Source organism: Salvia miltiorrhiza, chromosome 1 (genome assembly GCF_028751815.1).
Source record: "Salvia miltiorrhiza cultivar Shanhuang (shh) chromosome 1, IMPLAD_Smil_shh, whole genome shotgun sequence".
NCBI lineage: Eukaryota > Viridiplantae > Streptophyta > Magnoliopsida > Lamiales > Lamiaceae > Salvia > Salvia miltiorrhiza.
Window position 1 is genome coordinate 46,478,789 of NC_080387.1, and position 19,692 is coordinate 46,498,480.

General features: G+C 36.3%; 2 protein-coding genes and 1 long non-coding RNA gene across 11 annotated transcripts; 2 read left to right on the forward strand and 1 right to left on the reverse strand.

The window, feature by feature from the left end:
- The first annotated feature begins 538 nt into the window (after positions 1 to 538).
- LOC130986986 (uncharacterized) lies at positions 539 to 11,709 on the forward strand. Of its 7 annotated transcripts, none has more exons than XM_057910536.1 (16): positions 539 to 704; positions 887 to 967; positions 1,835 to 2,393; positions 2,477 to 2,756; positions 3,118 to 3,413; positions 4,290 to 4,469; positions 5,347 to 6,081; positions 6,233 to 6,327; positions 6,425 to 6,484; positions 6,564 to 6,652; positions 7,991 to 8,551; positions 8,669 to 8,740; positions 9,306 to 9,376; positions 9,465 to 9,522; positions 10,281 to 10,554; positions 10,681 to 11,709. In XM_057910536.1, the coding sequence occupies exons 3-16, from the start codon at positions 1,978 to 1,980 to the stop codon at positions 11,370 to 11,372; spliced, it is 3,879 nt and encodes a 1,292-aa protein (XP_057766519.1). In that variant the 5' UTR covers positions 539 to 704; positions 887 to 967; positions 1,835 to 1,977; the 3' UTR covers positions 11,373 to 11,709. The 7 variants fall into 7 exon arrangements, with proteins under 7 accessions (XP_057766519.1, XP_057766533.1, XP_057766523.1 ...); XM_057910550.1 differs by having other exon boundaries at positions 1,841 to 2,393; XM_057910572.1 differs by having other exon boundaries at positions 540 to 704; positions 8,669 to 8,725.
- Positions 11,710 to 13,402: 1,693 nt separating this feature from the next.
- On the forward strand, positions 13,403 to 15,572 carry LOC130987024 (uncharacterized). Its single transcript, XR_009089540.1, has 3 exons — positions 13,403 to 14,360; positions 14,472 to 14,599; positions 15,210 to 15,572. It is a non-coding gene; the product is annotated as an uncharacterized LOC130987024 (long non-coding RNA).
- Positions 15,573 to 17,498: 1,926 nt separating this feature from the next.
- LOC130987027 (mitogen-activated protein kinase kinase 2-like) lies at positions 17,499 to 19,410 on the reverse strand. 3 transcript variants are annotated; one of them, XM_057910590.1, is made up of 7 exons: positions 19,158 to 19,410; positions 18,991 to 19,075; positions 18,700 to 18,834; positions 18,403 to 18,630; positions 17,921 to 18,324; positions 17,787 to 17,832; positions 17,499 to 17,709 (listed from the first exon to the last, which is right to left on the reverse strand). In XM_057910590.1, exons 1-7 carry the CDS (start codon positions 19,271 to 19,273, stop codon positions 17,620 to 17,622), a joined length of 1,104 nt encoding a protein of 367 aa, XP_057766573.1. In that variant the 5' UTR covers positions 19,274 to 19,410; the 3' UTR covers positions 17,499 to 17,619. The 3 variants fall into 3 exon arrangements, with proteins under 3 accessions (XP_057766573.1, XP_057766589.1, XP_057766582.1); XM_057910606.1 differs by having other exon boundaries at positions 18,987 to 19,075; positions 19,158 to 19,175; XM_057910599.1 differs by having other exon boundaries at positions 18,987 to 19,348.
- Positions 19,411 to 19,692: the final 282 nt, after the last annotated feature.

The following is a 19,692-nucleotide window of genomic DNA, read 5'->3' on the forward strand; positions in this document are numbered from 1 at the left end:
TTATTGCCCATAAACTTCGAAATTAAATTCATACAATAAACTTCGAAACCATATAATCCTTGACGGTGAATTCTAAATTTCATGTAAGTATTGGTATCAAAATTTCAACATATCAATTTTATAAGTGGTAGTCCAAAATGAACTTAACCACGTGATTAAACCCATCATTACCAAGTGATCGTTTTTTCTTGAGACGCATTACCAAGTGATTTTTAACAAACTATTACTCGAACAATGAACGATTAACTATATAAATATAATAAACAAAAATAAAATAGAATTATTAATGTAGATACAGGAAGAATGTTCGAAGCAATTGGGCTTGGGCAGGTGCTGAGATTTCAAATGTGTGGCCCAATCTTTTAAATATAGTATTTTTTTTCTCTCCCAGATTACTTAGGTCCAGATATATTCCATAATTCCCAATGAATAGTATTTTTTTTGCAAGGACAATGAATAGTAATTATTAGAGATTCATTTTTGGATTCTAATTTCTAAATGCTAATATTACTTGTACAAACAGCACCTAATAATTGCCATTCGGGCTCAATATCGGGCCAAAATCAGGTGGAAAAAAAAAAGAAAAGAATTATTTAATAAAACATCTTCTTCGTTTGATTTATGGACCGACCTCTACCTTCACCGATCAACGACTCGCTGTCGACGGTGGTTTGAAGTATTTTTTTCTTCTCTCGAAAATTCAGGTAATTATTTTCCCATTATATTAAAGAATTTCATATTGAATTTTGCCTGGGCATTAATTTTCCGTGCACGTACATGTAAATTATTGTTTCTGTTCTATAATTGCATAAATTATGTGATTTTTCAAAACCCTAATTGAACCCTTATGGATGATCGATTGTCTAAGATGTTTTTATCATTGCAGAGATTACGAGTTGGAGCTTTGTAGATCAAACGTCTTTTTGAAGATTTTAACAGTGATTCTAACAAAAAGTTAACTTTGCAGGTACCCTTTTTTCTAATTGTTTCTGAAAGGACTAGTGCTGTTTTTCTAAATTTTATAGCTGTCAGATATAGTAGGTTATGGTAACTTACTGTTTTTTGAATCTGAGCATTTGGTGATTAGTTCATTAAACGCAATGGATTTTGCTGGTTTTTCTTTTGATCACACAGTGCAATTATTGTTTTCTGTTGGTAGTTGATGTGGGCTGTTATGACTTATGACTAGTACAATCTGCTTGAGAAAATCATGAGTACACATTACTTTTAGAAGTGATTCTTAGCTTTGTGTGACGAGAAGCATTTATTTTGGCTTCTAAAATTTGTAGGAGATAAAATGGATAGTGCAAATATAAATTTTGAACAAGTCAGTAGTCCTAATTATGAATGCAAGCTGGTTAATTAAGTGGATTTTTTATGGCAGCATTAATTGAGCTCAATTTTTTTAACATGAAGGATCAGCATTTAGACTTGTCCTGTAAGAAGAATAAATCTTTTAGAGAACTCAAGATAGTTGTTACGGCGAAAGAGATTAGGAGTCCATATAGAAGTTCCAGATTCGGTATAGAGTTAAAGACAGTAGCACGAATTATCTGGATACAGTGTTCGATAATATTGATCGAAACTTTGCATTTATAACTTTCTATTTTTAAAGATTGTACATGTAGATTATGGGAAAAAAAATGTTTGGTGATGGGTGTCTTCCACTTGCTGTGATTTAACTTTCTGTGTCTACTCCTGCTTTGCTCCTTCATTTATTTCATTTTGAACTGCCTTTCATCATTGTTTCTATGTGGGACTTGCAATGCATTTGCAGTTTGGTTTCAGGGTTAAGGTAAATCTTTATATAACATGCATTTTGGTTCTCTTTTAGGCACAGGTTTGTCAGTGTCCTGTCGTCACGATCAACGCTTCTGAGCATTGGTTTGATGCGTATAGATTCTAGTTATACAACATTGCCATGCAAGATTGTGTTAACTGGTTTCTCAACACAGATAGTGTGTGGAAACTGATGCCATGTCAGCATCTAGCAAATTTGATCTCTCTTCCAGTAGTCCTGATAGGCCATTGTATACATCTGGCCACCGTGGTTCCTATGGTGCCGCCTCACTGGACAGATCAGGTAGCTTTCGGGAGAACTTGGAGAACCCACTTTTATCAAGTCTGCCAAATATGACAAGAAGCAATTCTTCGGTAACTCAGAATGATGTACTCAACTTCTTCCACTGTGTGCGTGTTGATCCAAAGTCTATGGTCGTAGATCATAAGTTGAATAGGCCAGCAGATTTTAAGCGGCTTGCAAGTGCTGCTGTTGGCATGCCACTAGAAGATTCTCTTCCTGCATCTTCGAAAAACAAACATCTAACTTCTCCCTCACTAGACGATCTCAGACGCCTAAAATCTGGTGTGCGGGAAAGTGGTACTAAAGCTAGGTAATTGTCATTAATCTTAGCCTCTCCTTATTTTTCTTCCCATCTGAAGTGAGCAGCATATTATAATGTTCCACCTTCATTAGGGAACGCGTGAAGATATTCAATGACTGTTTATCAGTAATTAACAAGTGTTTCCCTGCTATTCCATCGAGAAAGAGATCCCGGTTGGATGCCTTGTCTAATGATCGATCCAACACATTGTTGTCGATTGATCGTTCAGCATCTGGAGCGGGTGTTGGGAAAATGGGATTGCAAAACCATGCTACTGCAAGTGGTTTTGAGCTGGAGCAACAAAAGTCTGAAGAAAGGACAAAGAATACCATTCCAAGCAAGCGCACTCGAACTTCTATGGCTGATGCTAGGGTTTGTTTCTGTCTTTCTTTCCCATTGCCACTGTTTGTTTTTTTCTTCTTTTGTTTCTCTGTGCAATTTCCGACAGGAATTCTATATTTTTCTTCAAAAAGAACTCAACGATGACTATTTCTTATCTTATGCTTGAGATATAGAAGGAAAAATTACTCAATACAATATATTGAATGACCTGCATGCTTCCGTCAAATTTGGACTTTTGCTTGCCTATCTGGTAATCTGGTATTAATTGTTTTTTGTTTATCCATAGTATTCTTGTCATGAATTGATGTTGGACTTTATTTCATACTTGATTAAAAATTGAGCACTGAAACCATTTTAATGAGGGCCTGACTTTATATTTCCTTACAATTAGATGGATGCACGTGCCAATCACCTTGCAAGACCACCTGGGTCTGTGGATAAGGACAGGGATGCAGTAAGAATCTCTAGTTCTAATTCAGTTCAGGGTGAGGATCGAACTTTATCCATTGCTGTTGATGGTTGGGAGAATTCCAAAATGAAGAAAAAGCGCACAGGTATAAAGATAGACAATGCTGCTAGTTCAATGATGACAAAAGCAGTTGATGGTTATAGGGAACCTAAACAAGGAACACATCCACGTCTAATTCCCGAAGCCCGTTCAAGGGTGGCTGATGTCTATGGCTTTAGGTATGTTGCAACATAGTTCTGTTGTCAATGATACTGCTGTAATAACGAAATGTGTTTTCAAAGTTTTTGGCTCTTCATTGTCTGTCTGGTGGATGTTTAAGCAACTCTTATAATACATAAGTTCCCTTTCTACTGGTAATTTTAGATTCTGCAATGAATCAGAGAAAAAACATAAAATGCTTGACTTGACATAACTTTTTCCTTTTTGTTGGATAAATATAAGGTGCATAACAAATATTATTTCTATTTTCTTCATGTAGATTAACGAGTAGTCCTATTTTTTGTTCTATGCTACATTATCTTCTTGATATCTATTGATATGCATATTAATGAGGTGAGACTGTCCTGCTTTTAAAAAAGGGCGGCTGGCTTTGAGAACCTTTGCTTTCAGGGCATGAATGACCATTAATATCATAGATATGATGTTTCATAATCTATGTGCTCTGATAATTGTAAGCTGGGTGTAGATTAAGAAATTAAACAATTTTATTTCTTATAACCTATAATGCATGAATAGGACTCTTGTTATCAGATAACGAGCCAAGATATTTCCATGGTTTATTCTCATTATGTTACCTGCTAATGTTTATCTTTATGTCCTATCATTTTTTATTTTTTTATTTTCGCCACATGCATTATTATTAATTAGTAGTATTACATAAAGGTAAAGGTTTATATGTACTTTCTTGATAAGAATGTCTTCCAAGGAGAATTAATAGCTGAGCAGAAAACATCTAGTATTTTCTTTTCCCAGCAGTTTCTTCTGTTCTCTATTGTCTTACGTTCCTTGGTGAAAAAGATTTATTGTTGCCAAATGAATTTAACTGAGTATGGCTTTACGTCGTCCCTAGTAACTTAAATATACACCTCACACAGATCTGGCGCTGCTAATGGAGGCGTGGGGCTAGGGAAAAGTGAGGCTACCTCCCAGACCAGTTCAGGCATGCGGTCATCTATGTCTCGGACTGATTCTGATAACAGTTCTGTTCTCCATGAGAGGAGAGAGCGTCCTAATGGTCAAGAGAAAGAAAGGGTGAATCTGAAAGCTGTAAACAAGTATGGAAATACATTTATTTAAGTTTCTATAATTAGATTCGAAGAATTATTTAATTACATACAAATCTATATTGCTGAAAGAGCTGTTTTTACAGCTTGAAAGAACATAGTGAGTAAAAATTCTGAAAATCATTTCACTGCTTGAGTTGAAACAGGTTGGTCAAGAAATTGATTGTTCAATACAATGGCTGACAGTTGCTTAGTAGCTTATAATTACAAGATTGATAAATCTGTGCTTTTTTCTTCTTGAAATGAAAAGTACAAGCTGCCTTTCCCTTGATGATGCTTGGGTATAAACTTTTGTTTTCTGTAAAGCCCTAGGCCTGGCTGTCGAGTTACTATATATGTTAAATTGAACTAATCTAAGATGCCGTTTATAGCCTCAGCACGGTGAAGTGAAACAATATAATCCTAAGGAAGATGCATAGAATAGAAGACTGGATAAAAGCTGCAGCTGCCAAATATAATATCATGGCCACTAATACTCCTTTTGGGTTTTGGTCTTGGATATTTGGGGCTTATTATCGCTTGAATTGAGCTCGTACTGCAGATAATATATGAATTATGTGTCAAGAAGTGTATGATGTTAGGCCATACTTTTGACCTGGATCAAGCTTTAATGATTGCTTAAGCTACTTTTGGCTTTAGTGGAGAAGGAGCATTTTTTTCCCTTGCTATTTGGGGAATCAATGTTGGTCAGGCCAGCCAATTCAACTAAGTAAATCTCAGTACATACCATGAGTTAGTTGCAGGGGGAAAGAAAACTATCTCTTAGGCCATGTGCATGAAATTTGTTCTTACATTGTGTTGCTTCACCTTATTTCGCTGCTTTGCTTCCTGTTGTGTAACTTTTGTTTTTTCTTTCAACCTTATAAAGGGCAAATTCGCGAGAAGATATCAGTTGCAGTAGCCCTACTTCAGGCCCAAAAGTGAATGCTAATGTTCGGGCTCCACGCTCAGGTTTAGTTGGTGGCGTCTCTAAGATGTCTCAAGCAGTGCAACGGTCTGTATCATCTAATGATTGGGATCTTTCTAACTGCACAAACAAGGTTACTGGTGGCCTTGGGGCCAACAGTCGTAAACGGACCCCTTCTACTCGGTCTTCATCTCCTGTTGCCAACTGGGCTCAAAGGCCACAAAAGATTTCTCGGACTGCAAGAAGAACTAGTTTATTACCTGTTGTTTCTGGAAATGATGAGGGCCCTGTTATGGATGCTGCATCGGATATGATGGTAAATGAGAGACGTTTTCCTGCCCATTCTCCTAAGCAAGCCAAAATAAAAGGCGACAATATCTCTCCAGCTGCATTATCTGAAAGTGAGGGATCAGGTGCTGCTGAAATCAAGTCAAGGGACAAGAATAAGAAGTGTGATGAGCTAGATGAGAAAAGTGTTCAGAATGTCCAGAAGATCTCAGCTCTGCTGCTACCACCAAAGAAAAATAAGGCAGTCAATGCGGACGACCACGGAGATGGTGTTAGGAGGCAAGGCAGAACTGGTCGAGGATTTACTTCCTCTAGGTCTCTCTTGCCTTTGTCAGTGGAAAAGCTTGGGAATGTGGGAACCACTAAACAAATCAGAAGTTCTAGACTTGGTCTTGACAAGACTGAAAGGTTTAAAGCTGATAGTTTTTTCTTCACTTTTTTTGGGTGTTGGCCCTGTTGTGTTTTGTGCTCTCATTTTTTGGTGTGGCTCTTCTTGATGATGTGAACTAGCACTATCTGTACAAGAAACATTTATGACATGGTGATTTTTTTTGTGCAGCAGAGCAGGGAGGCCACCTACAAGAAAACTTTCTGATAGGAAGGCTTATACACGGCAAAAGCATATTACTATCAGTACTGGAGCAGATTTCCTTGGTAATCAATTAATTTTAGAATGCATATGATGACATTTGCTGTTTCTGTCCCAATGTTTATTTGCCTTTTCTGATAACTGGTATATGTGTTGATAAAGTTGGTGCCGATGATGGTCATGAAGAGCTTTTGGCTGCTGCAAATGCTGTTACAAACACTGGTATTATTTGTTTGAGGTTCTAACTCTCTCTCGTACTGTATAATTTTCTCCTGGCAATAATTAGTGTTATCGGATGCAGCCCAAGCCCTCTCTAGCCCATTCTGGAAGAAGATGGAGCCTTTATTTCATTTTATCACTGATGTGAATATATCCTATTTGAAGGATCAGGTGAACTCTATTTGTTTTAACATACCTATTAATTTCGAAATTCCAGCATGAAGTGAATTTTGGTGAAATTACTTGTGATATATGTTAGTGCTGCCATACGTTTGGTATCTTGTAATAACTGTACATATGAGAGTGGTCGGTTTTGGGGGAAGTATTTTGTCTGTTTTCTTAATTTTGTTATTTTGGCTGAGAAACATATTGTTGTGGATTAAAGATAGGAGGGTTACTTCAACATTTTGCCCATGGACTTGACTTTTAGCTAGTCATGATATGTAGTCTTTGGATAGCGAAAAATTAGTGGAGTGAATTTGTGTAAAATTGCATTTGTAGTGTATCGTATGCTAACTAATGTGTAACTAATCTTACCCCTTTGGTTGTTGTAGTTATGGACCTTCTATATACAAAATTGATTTTTTTAACCTCCCCTTCCTTTCTATCTATCAAGTCCTTTCTTTTCTCCTTCTACTCTGTATTTTACTATTATAAAAGATTATATATTTCTTGGCAGATTCTCTAGACTTCAAATATTCAGAGTTTAGCCTTTTTCTCGATTTGTTTAATCTTTTTCTAATAAAAATCGCCGCTAGTCTAGCTTGCTTTCAGTATTTTATTGTGTTCGGGAAAAGGTTACATGAAGTGAACAACACTTTTTCAACAAATTACTAAGTAATACTCCCTCCGTCCACCAAAAATTTGCCACAATTTCCTTTTTGGTCCGTCTACAAAAAATTTGCCACTTCCATTTATAGTAGGGTCCACACAACTTCGCTCACATTTTATTAAAACCTGTGCAAATTTTTTGTGGACGGAGGGAGTAATACATAAGATTCATGTTTCAATTCTCTATCAAACAGAAAAAGCTATAAGTACTCCCCTAGAGCATGCTAGAGTCTGCAGAGAGTGATGCAGTTTAGGTACCCTTTTGATGGTTGGTTGGCATCTTCAGTTTCTGTCTGCATTGATTAATTATTCATGCTAATATTTATGTTAATATGTATACTATTTGATTTATTGTTACCCATTTCATCTGGAGTCTGTTTGTCCTTGTAAACGATAAAAGTTGGGGTTATAGGGCTCACAATTCTTATCATAGTCTGTTAAATATACTTCATACTGAACTTTATGAATGCTCCCTAATGCTACAGTACTCCTGTACAAATGCACCTTCTATACACACATTATGAATGTCAAGTTGTACTTCATGCAAGTACAAAAGAAAGAAGACTTGAATGATGCTCAGCATGTACTGATGATTGAAGCCCAGTTTGATGCCATTTTTATATGTTTGGTTGCATTGCTGTATGCTGAAGTTTTCTTTGTAATTTTTCTACCTTCCAGATTAATTCTGGTACAGCAGTGGACACGCCTGCTCCAGATCCTCTTGATACAGCTAGCTGCATTTTAGTACCTGACTATGGCTCGAATGAATTTGGGAGAGGTGAGACTGAAGCAAGAAGTGTGGAACTTAGCCCTGAGCATGTGCCTCCAGTAGTGAAGAAGCCAGATGAGATTTCTATGTACCAGAGAATCATTGCAGCTTTGATTCCTGAAGAAGAGGACCTCAAATATGATGTGCATGAATCTTCATTTGTGACTGAAAAAGATTTAGGATCAGATACTTTCTGCTCTCACATTTCACCAAGTTGTGACCCTTCTGGATGTCCTACGTTTAATAGTTATGATGTAAATTCAAATGGAAGATCATTTTACGAACTGGAGCAGAACATTATGTCAATTACTGGCACAGGTTATCCAAGCTGCAATCACTTACAAAATGGTTTACACACAGACCAATTGATACCTAGCACAATATGTTCCGAGTATCAGTATCAAAATATGTCAATAAATGAAAGACTAATCATGGAGGTTCAAAGCATAGGAATCTACCCAGATTTAGTGGTATGTTAGGTCTTCTCTCTTTAAGGTTTTTAATCTAGTGCACATTCTTCTATTCTCTTTTGCTTTTGAAGCCTCACATTAAGTTGTTAATATGCTCTTCTGATCTATGTGGCACAGAGTGGAGATGAAATAAGTGGAGACATCACTAGGTTGGATGAGGAGTACCAGCAACAGGTAACACATATTCAAGTATGAAACTGTAACAAATCAAGAAGGGTTTAGCTTTTCCAATGGATTTTTTTTCAGTATATATATATTTTTCCTGTATTTGTTTGGTAATATCATTTGTACATAGTTTCATAATAAGAAAAAGTTACCTAAAAATTGCCACATTTGGTCCACGTGCTAAGAGAAACGCCAGCTAAAAACTGTGATACGCGCGTTTCCATTATCCTCATCTGTGCGTATGTGTGTGGTGAAAGAAAATCAAATAAAGGAACGGATAAATTTCTTCCAAAGGAAGATATATCTGGAATCTTGTTTAAGATCTTTAACCAGGCACAAAATTTGAATTTTGACTAACTTTGATTTAGCTTCTAAAAGAAAACTGTTTATTAAGATATATTCGAAACTGGCATTTGATAGTATTGGGTTCATCTTGAAACCTCTAAGAGAAGGACTTTTTATTTTAATTATGCTTAATGTAGATCAGGAGTTAGGATGACTGTTAATTTTGGATTGTTCTATATATTTTTGAATTTCCTTTGTGGACCCTTCTGAATTTGTTACTTCTTATTGTTAATCTTATATCTAGGTTTCACGGAAGAAGAGCTTGCTTGGCAAACTTCTTTGTTCTGCTACTGATGCTAAAGAGCTCCAGCAAAAGTAAGATTTTGTTCTTCATTTTCAAAAATATGATACCCGGATAACTTATCTTGCTTGATTATAATTTGAGCACCTTCATTTACTGTAGGGAATTTGAAGGGCATGCTCTTAACAAACTTGTGGGAATGGCCTATGAGAAGTACATGGTAATCACTATCATCTTCATTCTTCCTCTATCATCCTTATAGTATATTGATGTAAGAATTAATTTTAGAGAATCAGTTGACTATTGACTATTTATTACTTATTAGTATAAAAAACAATAATGCTATATCCTGTCTTATTAGTAATATTTTAAATATGAAATTCCTACCAACAAACTCATACTTTGATACCTGAGAACATTTTATTTATCAAAGATTCTTAATAAATCCAATTTTGAGAGCCTCCGACTCTGAGCACTAGCTACTCAGGAAACATAATATTTTGAAAAGCTTGTGTATGTAAAAATTGGACTATCTGCAGTTGACAAATATGAATTTCATGTCTGGTACTCTATTCACATGGGCATTGCTTCACTCAGATTAAAAGATACAAAGGAAAAACTCTATGACAAACGAGGAAGCTAAACATACCGTTGTGCATTTGAAAAGAAACGAGCAATAACAATCTAATGGTTTATGTTCTCTGTTGTCTATATCTCTGAAATCCATACATTCATTTGAGTGAAAACACAAAGTATAAAAAAAGAAAAAAACAAAAAAAAAAGCCCAGAAAAATGAAACAAGCTCATAGCTATCGTTGTTATGAAAGCAAAAATAGAAATCGTAATATCAGCTGCCTCTATATTTGGTTGTTTCTTAAAGTTGGTTCTGTCTTACTCTGCTTCAAAATTCAATCTAATACCACTGGTAGCTATTTCTGCTATACCTAATTTGGATTCTTAATTGTTTCTTTCCTACAGAGTTGCTGTGGACCTAATGCCCATGGGATGAAAAGTGCCAGTGGTAAAATGGCCAAGCAAGCAGCCTTAACTTTTGTTAAGCGGACTATGGACCGGTACCGGGAATTTGAGGAGACGGGAAAGAGCTGCTTTGATGATCCTCTGTATAAGGACATTTTCCTTTCTGGTGTATCCCGCCTTGTTGATGGACAACCTTTGAACTCCAGCACTGATAATGAGTATGGAAAACTGCATCTTGGAGCATCTGGATGCTCTGTTGAAGCTAGAACTTCAGGTAAATCCCAGATAAATTGCAGGATGCTTATAAACATTCAGTTGTGTTATTCCTTGCAAATACTCTTCTCTCCTTAAAGTAAGTGCTTCTCTCTATATGAATACTTTTGTTTTGTGGTGTTCTCAGCTCCTCTGGGCGCACAACAGAGCCCTAGTTCGAACAATCAGGATATATATTCTTCTGAAGTATTCCCATCAAACAATCTGGGTTCTGAACAAGTTACTGCTAAAGAAGACAGTTGGTCAAATAGAGTGAAAAGGAGGGAAGTGTTACTTGATAATGTAGGTGGTATTATCAGCACTGGGCTTGGTGGTTCTCTCTCATGCAATGCAAAAGGAAAAAGGAGTGAGAGGGACAGAGAGGGAAAAGGAAACAACAGAGAGGCCTTCTCCAGAAATGGAACTACAAAAATTAGCCGCACTGTATCAGCCACTGCCAAAGGAGATAGAAAGTCGAAGGCAAGACCCAAGCAGAAAACCACTCATTTGTCTGCTTCAGTCAATGGTTCTCTGGGAAATATGGGAGAACAGGCAAAAGGAATATTATCAGCAACACTTAAATCAAGTGACAATAACCCAAGTAACTTTGGCAAGGATAACAACTATTCCAATGACATGTTGGAGGAACCAATTGATTTATCTGGACTGCAACTGCCTGATATGGATGATTTAGGTGTTACTGATGATCTAGGTGGACACGGGGAGGACCTAGGATCATGGTTGATGAATATTGAGGACGAGGGCTTACATGATAATGATTGTATTGGTGGCCTCGGAATCCCAATGGATGATCTGACAGAATTGAATATGATGGTTTGAGATGTCAATGTTGTACATTCCTGTGCCTTATATACAATTAATGAAAGAAAAAAGCAAGAACAGTTGCCATGAATTGGCCAGTGACAATTGAGTTCATGCCATTGTCTGGACCATAAGCTCGGCTTGAGTGATTATGGAGTTTCTCTTTTTCCTACTGAAGGATTATGTTCGTAATCAGGCTGTTGTCAGTTGACTGTAAAGATCTTTTTGTTCGACATATAAGCCCACATCTCAGTTGTAAGGTCTTAGTAAACACTACTTTCGTTGTAGCAATTACAGATCAGGATGTCCCCTGTACATAAATTTTATATTCTAATAAAATCATGCTTTTGCTGAATTAGCACTCTTGTACTAGCTGTGAGGTGTTCATAGTTTTTCTCCTGTGAGTATCTAGTATTTATTCATGGGACTTACATTTTACGTCAGTTTTCACTGTCGCTACAGTTCTAACCTCTTGCAGACGTGAAGGCTTTGATGATCATATGCTGACTTTGTGACCATCCTGTGCCATGGAGTATGAAGTGCATATCATGGCGGTCAAGGTAAGTGGTGATGTATGGAATGGGAGATAGGCAATTAGATTTGCTTTGAGGTAACTGTTTATTGGGGCCTATAGTTTAAATTCACTTTTAACATGACAATCAAACTATCTAGAGCCATTCTTGTTGATTTATGTAGGTTTACTTAATGGTTTTGTGCCAACTTCTGCACTGTATATACTCAACACTGAACTAAAAGTTTTATGCTCCTTTTGAAGTCTGAAATCAACTGAATGAGGTATAGTGCTTTCATGTTACAGATGACATTTGGAATATCCTACAGGTTTTATGTTCTTATCCAGCTGCCACTTCTGAAGAAATTAATTTGATCTACATTCTTTTGCCTTGATGCATTTGTTACATTTTTCGTCATCACGTCATGGGACTACTTTGGATATTTTTTATTCTTAGAAATGCCACGATACTCTAAATTTATGGTATGAAGAATTTTCTGATCAATTTAATTTGATTTCATCAGGCTTAGATAATGATCAAGCTTTAGTTAGAGTCCTGATTACTCATTTTAAGCCACTAATCTGAACGTATTTGCATGGTTTGGTTCTTAAAGTTTATTGGCTATTTTGCATCCCATACCTGTCATTGTGGATGTACTTGTTGCTGTGAGTCAAGCCTGTCGGCCCTGTCCTGAGGAATTCTGTGCATGTGAGTTTGTTCACAGTGAGTTTTTTGTCGTTTGATAATTCTTCTGGTGGTTTGCTTCATATTTCTCACTGAGCTTATTCTGTCCCATTTATGGAAGCAAGATGCTTGAAGCTCTTTCTCAAACCTATAAGAGGCATAAGTTATTTTATAATGCTGATTCAAATTGCTCATATGCATTTGCTTGTGTGTCTCAGAATCTCTTTATCGTACAGATGAGTTCGTTGCAACTATTGAATGATGCATTTTTTTCTCTGTATTTCATTAGCTTTAACCCAATGAGCAGAATCTCATGTTTCTGCTTCTATAAGACAAATGATTTTCGTGAATATGGGCCAAATCAAGTATAAGGAAACCAAAAGGTTATCATTTCTATTAGGCCTTCTGACTTTATTGCATTTCTTCTGTTCTTAACCCGTTATAGATGTTTAATGTGTCATCCATTATTACATGTGAAGTTTGTCGAAGGTTGTTTTCCACTTAAAAGGTAAGCATGGCATGCATTGAGTCACATTTCTGGATGGTGGAAATTCTACTGGCTTCCGAGGTTCAGGTATACATGGATGCATCCTCTTGGGATATTCTGGTTTATTGTTTTTTTTATCAACATTAGGCAATATGGTTGTTGGATCTTTGAAATCACAATGCTTAAGTTCATAGATGCTGTGATCTTGTAAATTTACTAAAAGGGCTCTGCAGCAGACTGTTGAAAAGTTCGTGTTTGTGAAGGTCCGATTCTCCAACATCACAGCCTTCCCACCCACTGTTCTTGACTTGGCTCTTTTGGTGAACCTTGCTGAGGAAGGACTTGTGCTAGTTGGTAAGCTCCTATTTGTAATTAGTTCATACTTTTGTTTTTGTTTTGCAGAATTAGAAGTTAGTGCTTGCTGTGATTACCACTGTGAAAATGTGTGGCTAATGTAAAAATTCATTTATCTCAAGATGGCAGCAGGTAAAAATATAGTGATTTTAGTGTCAAGATACTATAATCTATAGCCCATCAAATGTAATATAGTTGGATTCATCTTTCTGCTTCGTCTCCTGCTAGATTTGTATTGTTCAACACCAATATATTTGGTGAATGTTATAGGCAGTTTTCTTTGGTAGGAAAGAAAATTGGGCGATCTTTGTCCTACTGCATACTGCTAAAAATAAGTCATTTTTATTTTTATTCTTGTAATAGGAGAAATAAATATTTTAAAAAAGATCACAGTGATGGTGAACTAGAACCTAATTTTTTATTGCCTCAGTCATTAATTAGTATACATTAGGCCAACAGATGAACACAATAACAAATACCATGTGTTTGGTAGCATGAATTAAGCCATATAAGAAAGGTATCTTGGGTTATTCAAGTGTTTGATAGCTAGGATAAGTAACACGCGAAGCCCGGGAATAAGGCTCGGCCCGATCCGTCGGGCCCGGGCTAAAATCACTGTTTCACCTTTCTTGCGATCTTACCGATCCGTCGCTCACCCCCGGTTACAAATTCCATGCTTCTACAGTGCATCAGATTATTTTTTTGGATTACAAGTTTACCCTCCAATTCCAATTCAAAAATTGTGATTTTTTGGTGATGCGGTCAATCTGGACGAACTCTTGCTGCTGAAAACGATGCTATTTCATCGACGAATCTCCGTTATAGACCATTGCCCAACAACACCGGAGTTTTGTGAAAGGTTGAGAAGGAATAATCCATCTGGATCCATAGTGAAATCACATAGAAGTCTTGAAGAATTTTCCAAGTTCAGAAATTCCTACCCAAGCGAATAATCTGCAAAATACGTAGGTAATCTTGATTTTCGTCTATTCTTCGAAATTATTTGATCTTCCTTTGTAGTTCGTTTCCATTGTGTCTCGATTACTCGATTGTAATTTTTTTCTTGGTTTTTAATCGAAGCTCTATCTGCACAAGTGAAGTTCAGATTTTGGATCTCTTGGTTCAGGTTCGCTTCTCTTCAGAAACGCTTCTCTGAAGGTGCTCTGCTCTGCTCTCTTCAATTTCTAGGCCAAAAGCTTCAGCTCAAGGTATCTGCTTACTTCATCGATTGGGGGATTAATCTAGGGTTTTGCTTGTGTCTTAAATTTTGAATATTCTTTTCAAAATTCTTCTTTTTTTGTCTGGACTTTCTATTTGTTTTCTGGAATTTCATTAATTTTCTGATGGTTTTGAGCAAATGGGCTGAATCAACGTTTGAATTATATTACTATTTTTGTTGAAATAAGGAAGGGGATAACCGGGTGTTGTGTTCATCTGTTGTAGCTTCAGAATTCAGAATATGTATTGATTGAATTCTATACTTGGGCTGCCTTGTTATTAGTGTGATTTTTGCCTCGTTTATGCTTCAAAATATTGCCAGCATTAGGCAATAGCATTGTGAGAACTACATGGCTGACCTTAATAGTTGCGAGGTTATTTTTATGGACTAATGCTACTAATTATGTGATGTGTATTTAGTCTGTCTTTGCTATTGTTTAAACTCATTTATTCAAGTGTTTGTATTCTCCAAACCTTGATTTAATAAAGAACTGACTTACTATGCTTTTGTTGCCATATCTTGCTAGATTTAAGCAGTTTGATTCTGTTAAGTTGCAAGCAAATGTTATCATTCCTATGTGATTTCATATATTCTTGTAGAACTTGGGACACAAGTAGTAGGAGAGGCCTGTGCCGCTGCATCGCAACAAGAAGCCATGGCTGTTCCTTTGCTGGACAAGAAGGTTGTGAAGAAGCGTGTCACGAAGTTTAAGAGGCACCATAGTGACAGATATGCATGTCTGAAGGTATGCATGCTGCCATTCTTTGATTGTATTCGTTTTTGTAATGCCAAGTTCGTCACAAGGTGAATATGAATATTCTAAAAATGGGGCCAATTACGGTTCTGTATTCTGTAAAATGATATAAATGTCATTGCATTGTCTCTGAGATGAGGATAATGGATGCAACCTATTAGCTGAAATTTCTGCTAGCAAGGTGCTATTGGTTTAGTTTTAGACCTTATTCTGATGTTGCACGTTGGTAATAGTGATAAGTGGGAGTGATAATGAGCTTGACCTCTTTCTTTTTCCTTTTTTGTTTCCTGTGAAGATGGAAACAGGTGATGAGTCTGTTCCTTGACTTTTGTCGACCAACTTATTAAAACTCGTTTCACCAACAATCATGCACTCTTATGGGACGAATGAAGTATTGTTGTCCTTTTATGTTGTTGTAATTTTATAATTTTGCATAATGTCTTCTATTATTTTGTAATTTTATGTTATCATCAAATGACAATACAAATAATACTAACCCTCTATTTATAATCTATTTAAAATCTATTAATAAATGAAATTAAACATAAATAATGAAGTTTAAAAAATTAATACCATTCAAAATATTTAAGAGTGAAAAAATTAATTATACAAATAAAACAAGATCAAGAATAATAACATATTAACAAAAAAAAGCCAAAAAAGAAGTGAATATAGCGGGTGAACAGTACCACACCACCCCAAATTTTTATAATTTAAAATTATAAATGTAATAACTTAATAAAATAAATTAATTCTTTCATAATTTTAATTAAAATTGAAATTACGTTAAATGAAATACATAACTAAAAATCGAAATACATATTAATTCAAACTAGTAAATGGAAAGAGAGAAGAAATGGAGAACAAAATGTTTAAAGGAAAAACCGAAAATAAAAATGAAGAAAATAAAAATTGCAGGGGATCTAAAAAAAATAAGGAAAGAAGCTGAATTAAATCTTTGGAAGTTGTTCCAACTTCTAACTTTCACATTTAATCGTTAGAGATGTAAAAATTGGATTCCAACTTTTAATCTAATTTATGTATATATTATTGGAGACACCCTAAAGTTACTTGTTTTCATATCTAAAAAAAAGAGTTACTAGTTGTTTACGAACCTATAATTTTATGAAAAGATCCACAATAAAAAGTAAGGGTGAACTCTTAAATGTGGTCCCCATCATTTAAGAGCCCACCTCTATTATGGGAGAGCCAACCCTTGGCTCTTAAATTTGTAAAGGGGGGCTCGGAAATGGAAGGTGCATAATACGCGCCCATCTTGCTACATTTTTTAGCCCAGAGCATTGGAGAGGAGTGGGCTCGCGAATTGGGAGGCTCGAGCCCAGTTCCAAGCCCCCATTGCTGATGCGTGTCACACCAAAAACTTCAAAAGGCCAAAATCAACAGAATTAGATAGATAAATCATAAATACCACTCTCCGTTCCACAGTAATGCTCATACTTTTTTCTTGACACAAATTTAACATATTAGTTGAGTGTGTTTACAAGCGAAATAAAAAATCCAAATTATTTATAATATTGCAAGTGAAGAAAGAAGTTCACAACGTATCAATTGTAAATAAATTAATTGATATATATTACAAAAATTGAAATATTAAAACTAAAAAATAAGAAATAATATTCAAAAATAAAAGTACATACTGTGACAAATAGAAATGACAAGTTATGCATATAATTTTATGCGATGGATAGAATATAAAAGGAAGATGAATAAGAAGAATGACGATGCTCTACTTAATTCAAATTAAAATCACGGGATCGGACATATGTCCTCCAACTGGGCCCTGTCCCTTTTTTTTTAAGGTAATTAAATAATGTATTATTTCAAAAATGAGTACAAGAGTTACTCAAGACCGTACAAAATATAGAAAAATACACATTAAATCTCGTAGCAACTTAGGCAATGTTGGATGGAAAACAACTAATGGGATCTGAATTTCAATCGTGAAACGAGTAGTAAAAATTGCCAGCCTTCTGGGATGCCAAGCTTGTTTCTTTATCGGGCGTTTGGATCACTTGATGGACACGTAGTTGTTTTTGTCTCTCTCTCTCTCCATAAAGAAGAATTTAAAATGGAAATGATGAAATTTTTGGACTTGGTTGTGCGGTATACTATCTTATCTAAAATTTTATGAAATTTTTGTATGGATTTAGGTCTGTCCCACTAGCAAATTGCTAAACATTTAGCTGTCAAGATTGAAGTCCTAAACAGAGATACAGTTGAAGATGATGGGTTGGTTAGATTGTGCATGTGGAAGCTCCTGCACTGCTCAAGTACAAGCCTAGATCAACACCAAGCTCGTCATACATAGTGATGAAAGGATGTGCCTGCATAAACATTAATCATCAACCACCATAACATACATACATATATCATCAGCATTCAAAATCAAGCAAACAATCACCATAAGTTCATTTGCAGACAGCCTATCTTTCGGATCCTTCTGCACACTGCCAAGCATCATGTAAACACAACTCATCACACCAACTTATATAGATACTCTGAAAAACACACACTCATCAAAATGAAGTACCGTACCAAGCAGAAATGAAAGAGCAGAACTCGGTAGAGAAGACATCAGAAGATGCAGAAGGTGCAGGTTGATCCACAATAGTATTCATGAGGTCGTAGAAGTTGGGCCACCCTCCCGCCTGTGGTGGAGAGAATGGAAACTGCCCTGTTGCACACTCGAGGAGGACCAAACCGAGGCTCCAAATATCGCTTTTGTAACCGTATTTGCCTCCACTGATCCTCTCCGGGGACATGTACACGTACGTGCCAGTGAAGGTATCCGCCACACTAGATGTGCTGTCCAGAATCTTACTAACACCAAAGTCCGTTATCTTCACCTCGCCTCTGTGGTTTATCAGCAGATTCGAAGGCTTCAAGTCCCGGTGGATGATGCGCTTCTTGTTATGAAGATACCACAAGCCTTTCAGTACCTATACAGCATAACATCAGTTGACAATACTAGAGAGAGATTCACAATTCATTCAAATTCAAACAAAATACATTACCACCTGCTTACAAATTGCTGCAAGATATGGCTCTGGGATCATGTTAACCTTCTTTAGAAAATCTGCAAGAGATCCGCCATCCATGTACTCCAAGATTATGTAGATTGAACCGTTGTCATAGAAAGATTGGTAGCAAACAACAATGTAAGGGGACTGCGTTGCAGATTGGTTGATTTTGAGTTCTCGCTCTATATGTTTTCGAGTAGACTCTTCTACGTTGGTTTGAATAACCTGATTAGTAAAGGATTATGGTTAGGACAGCATTGTGTAATTATATATATATGTAGTTAGTTTGAATACCTTGAGAGCAAAAAATTGGGGTGTCCATTTATGTTGTACCAAGTGCACAATGCCACCATTCCCTTTACCGATGACTCGAACAACATCGAAGTCTGCTAAGCTCAACTGGTCATCTGATGGCTGAATTAATGTTGACTGAAACACATCACAGCCATACAAATCAAATTTTCGTTTTCAAAGTTTGTGCATTATTAGCATGCCACTAAGCCTCATCTAATATCCATTTGTGATGAAAACCCATTGATGAATTGAAATAAAATCATCCATGAAATAGATAAATAACATACATACAGTTTGGACTTCATTCTGGGACACAACTTGGACTCCATCTTTGTTAACCAACAGATCGCCATCCTCAAAAGTCCCAGACTTGGTCCTGCAAAAAAACAATCACGAGAAATTAAGAAAAGCAAGCCGATTACATGTATCGATCATCATCAACGACAGCGATAGAGTACAGGAATTTAGAGAGAGAAGACTGATCGGGGGGAGGGAGAGAGAGCTTGAGGGAGGGAGCTAGAGGCCCCTTGTTCATTTTGGTTTCTTGCTTTTCCTGTTTAGGTAGGTGCTCCATTTTGGTGTAGAGCAAATCTGAGATTGTAGGAATAGGAAGTCTTTGTGAGTAAACCCAATAATTCCAACACCATGGTGGTTATAAATAATGGGGCCTCAATTATCATGTTTACTAGCTCCCTATTGGCCACACACACACACTCACATATAAATGTTTGAAGATGAGGTTGCTTCACAAATCACAGTCTGCTTGATTTTTCCAGTGACTTTTCCGCGCCCGCCAGTCTCGCCTTGATTGACATTTCATTTTTTTAGTAGTATTTTGTTTTTCTGAAAATAGTAGTGTGTAATATACTAGTCTGTTGCTAGTTTAAGTTTAAATTAAGGTTGAAAGTTGAACAATGGCTGCTTCAATTATGTAATGGAGATAGGCCAATTAAAATAGCCTACGAGAATTGTTCAAATGCATTTACAATTGAC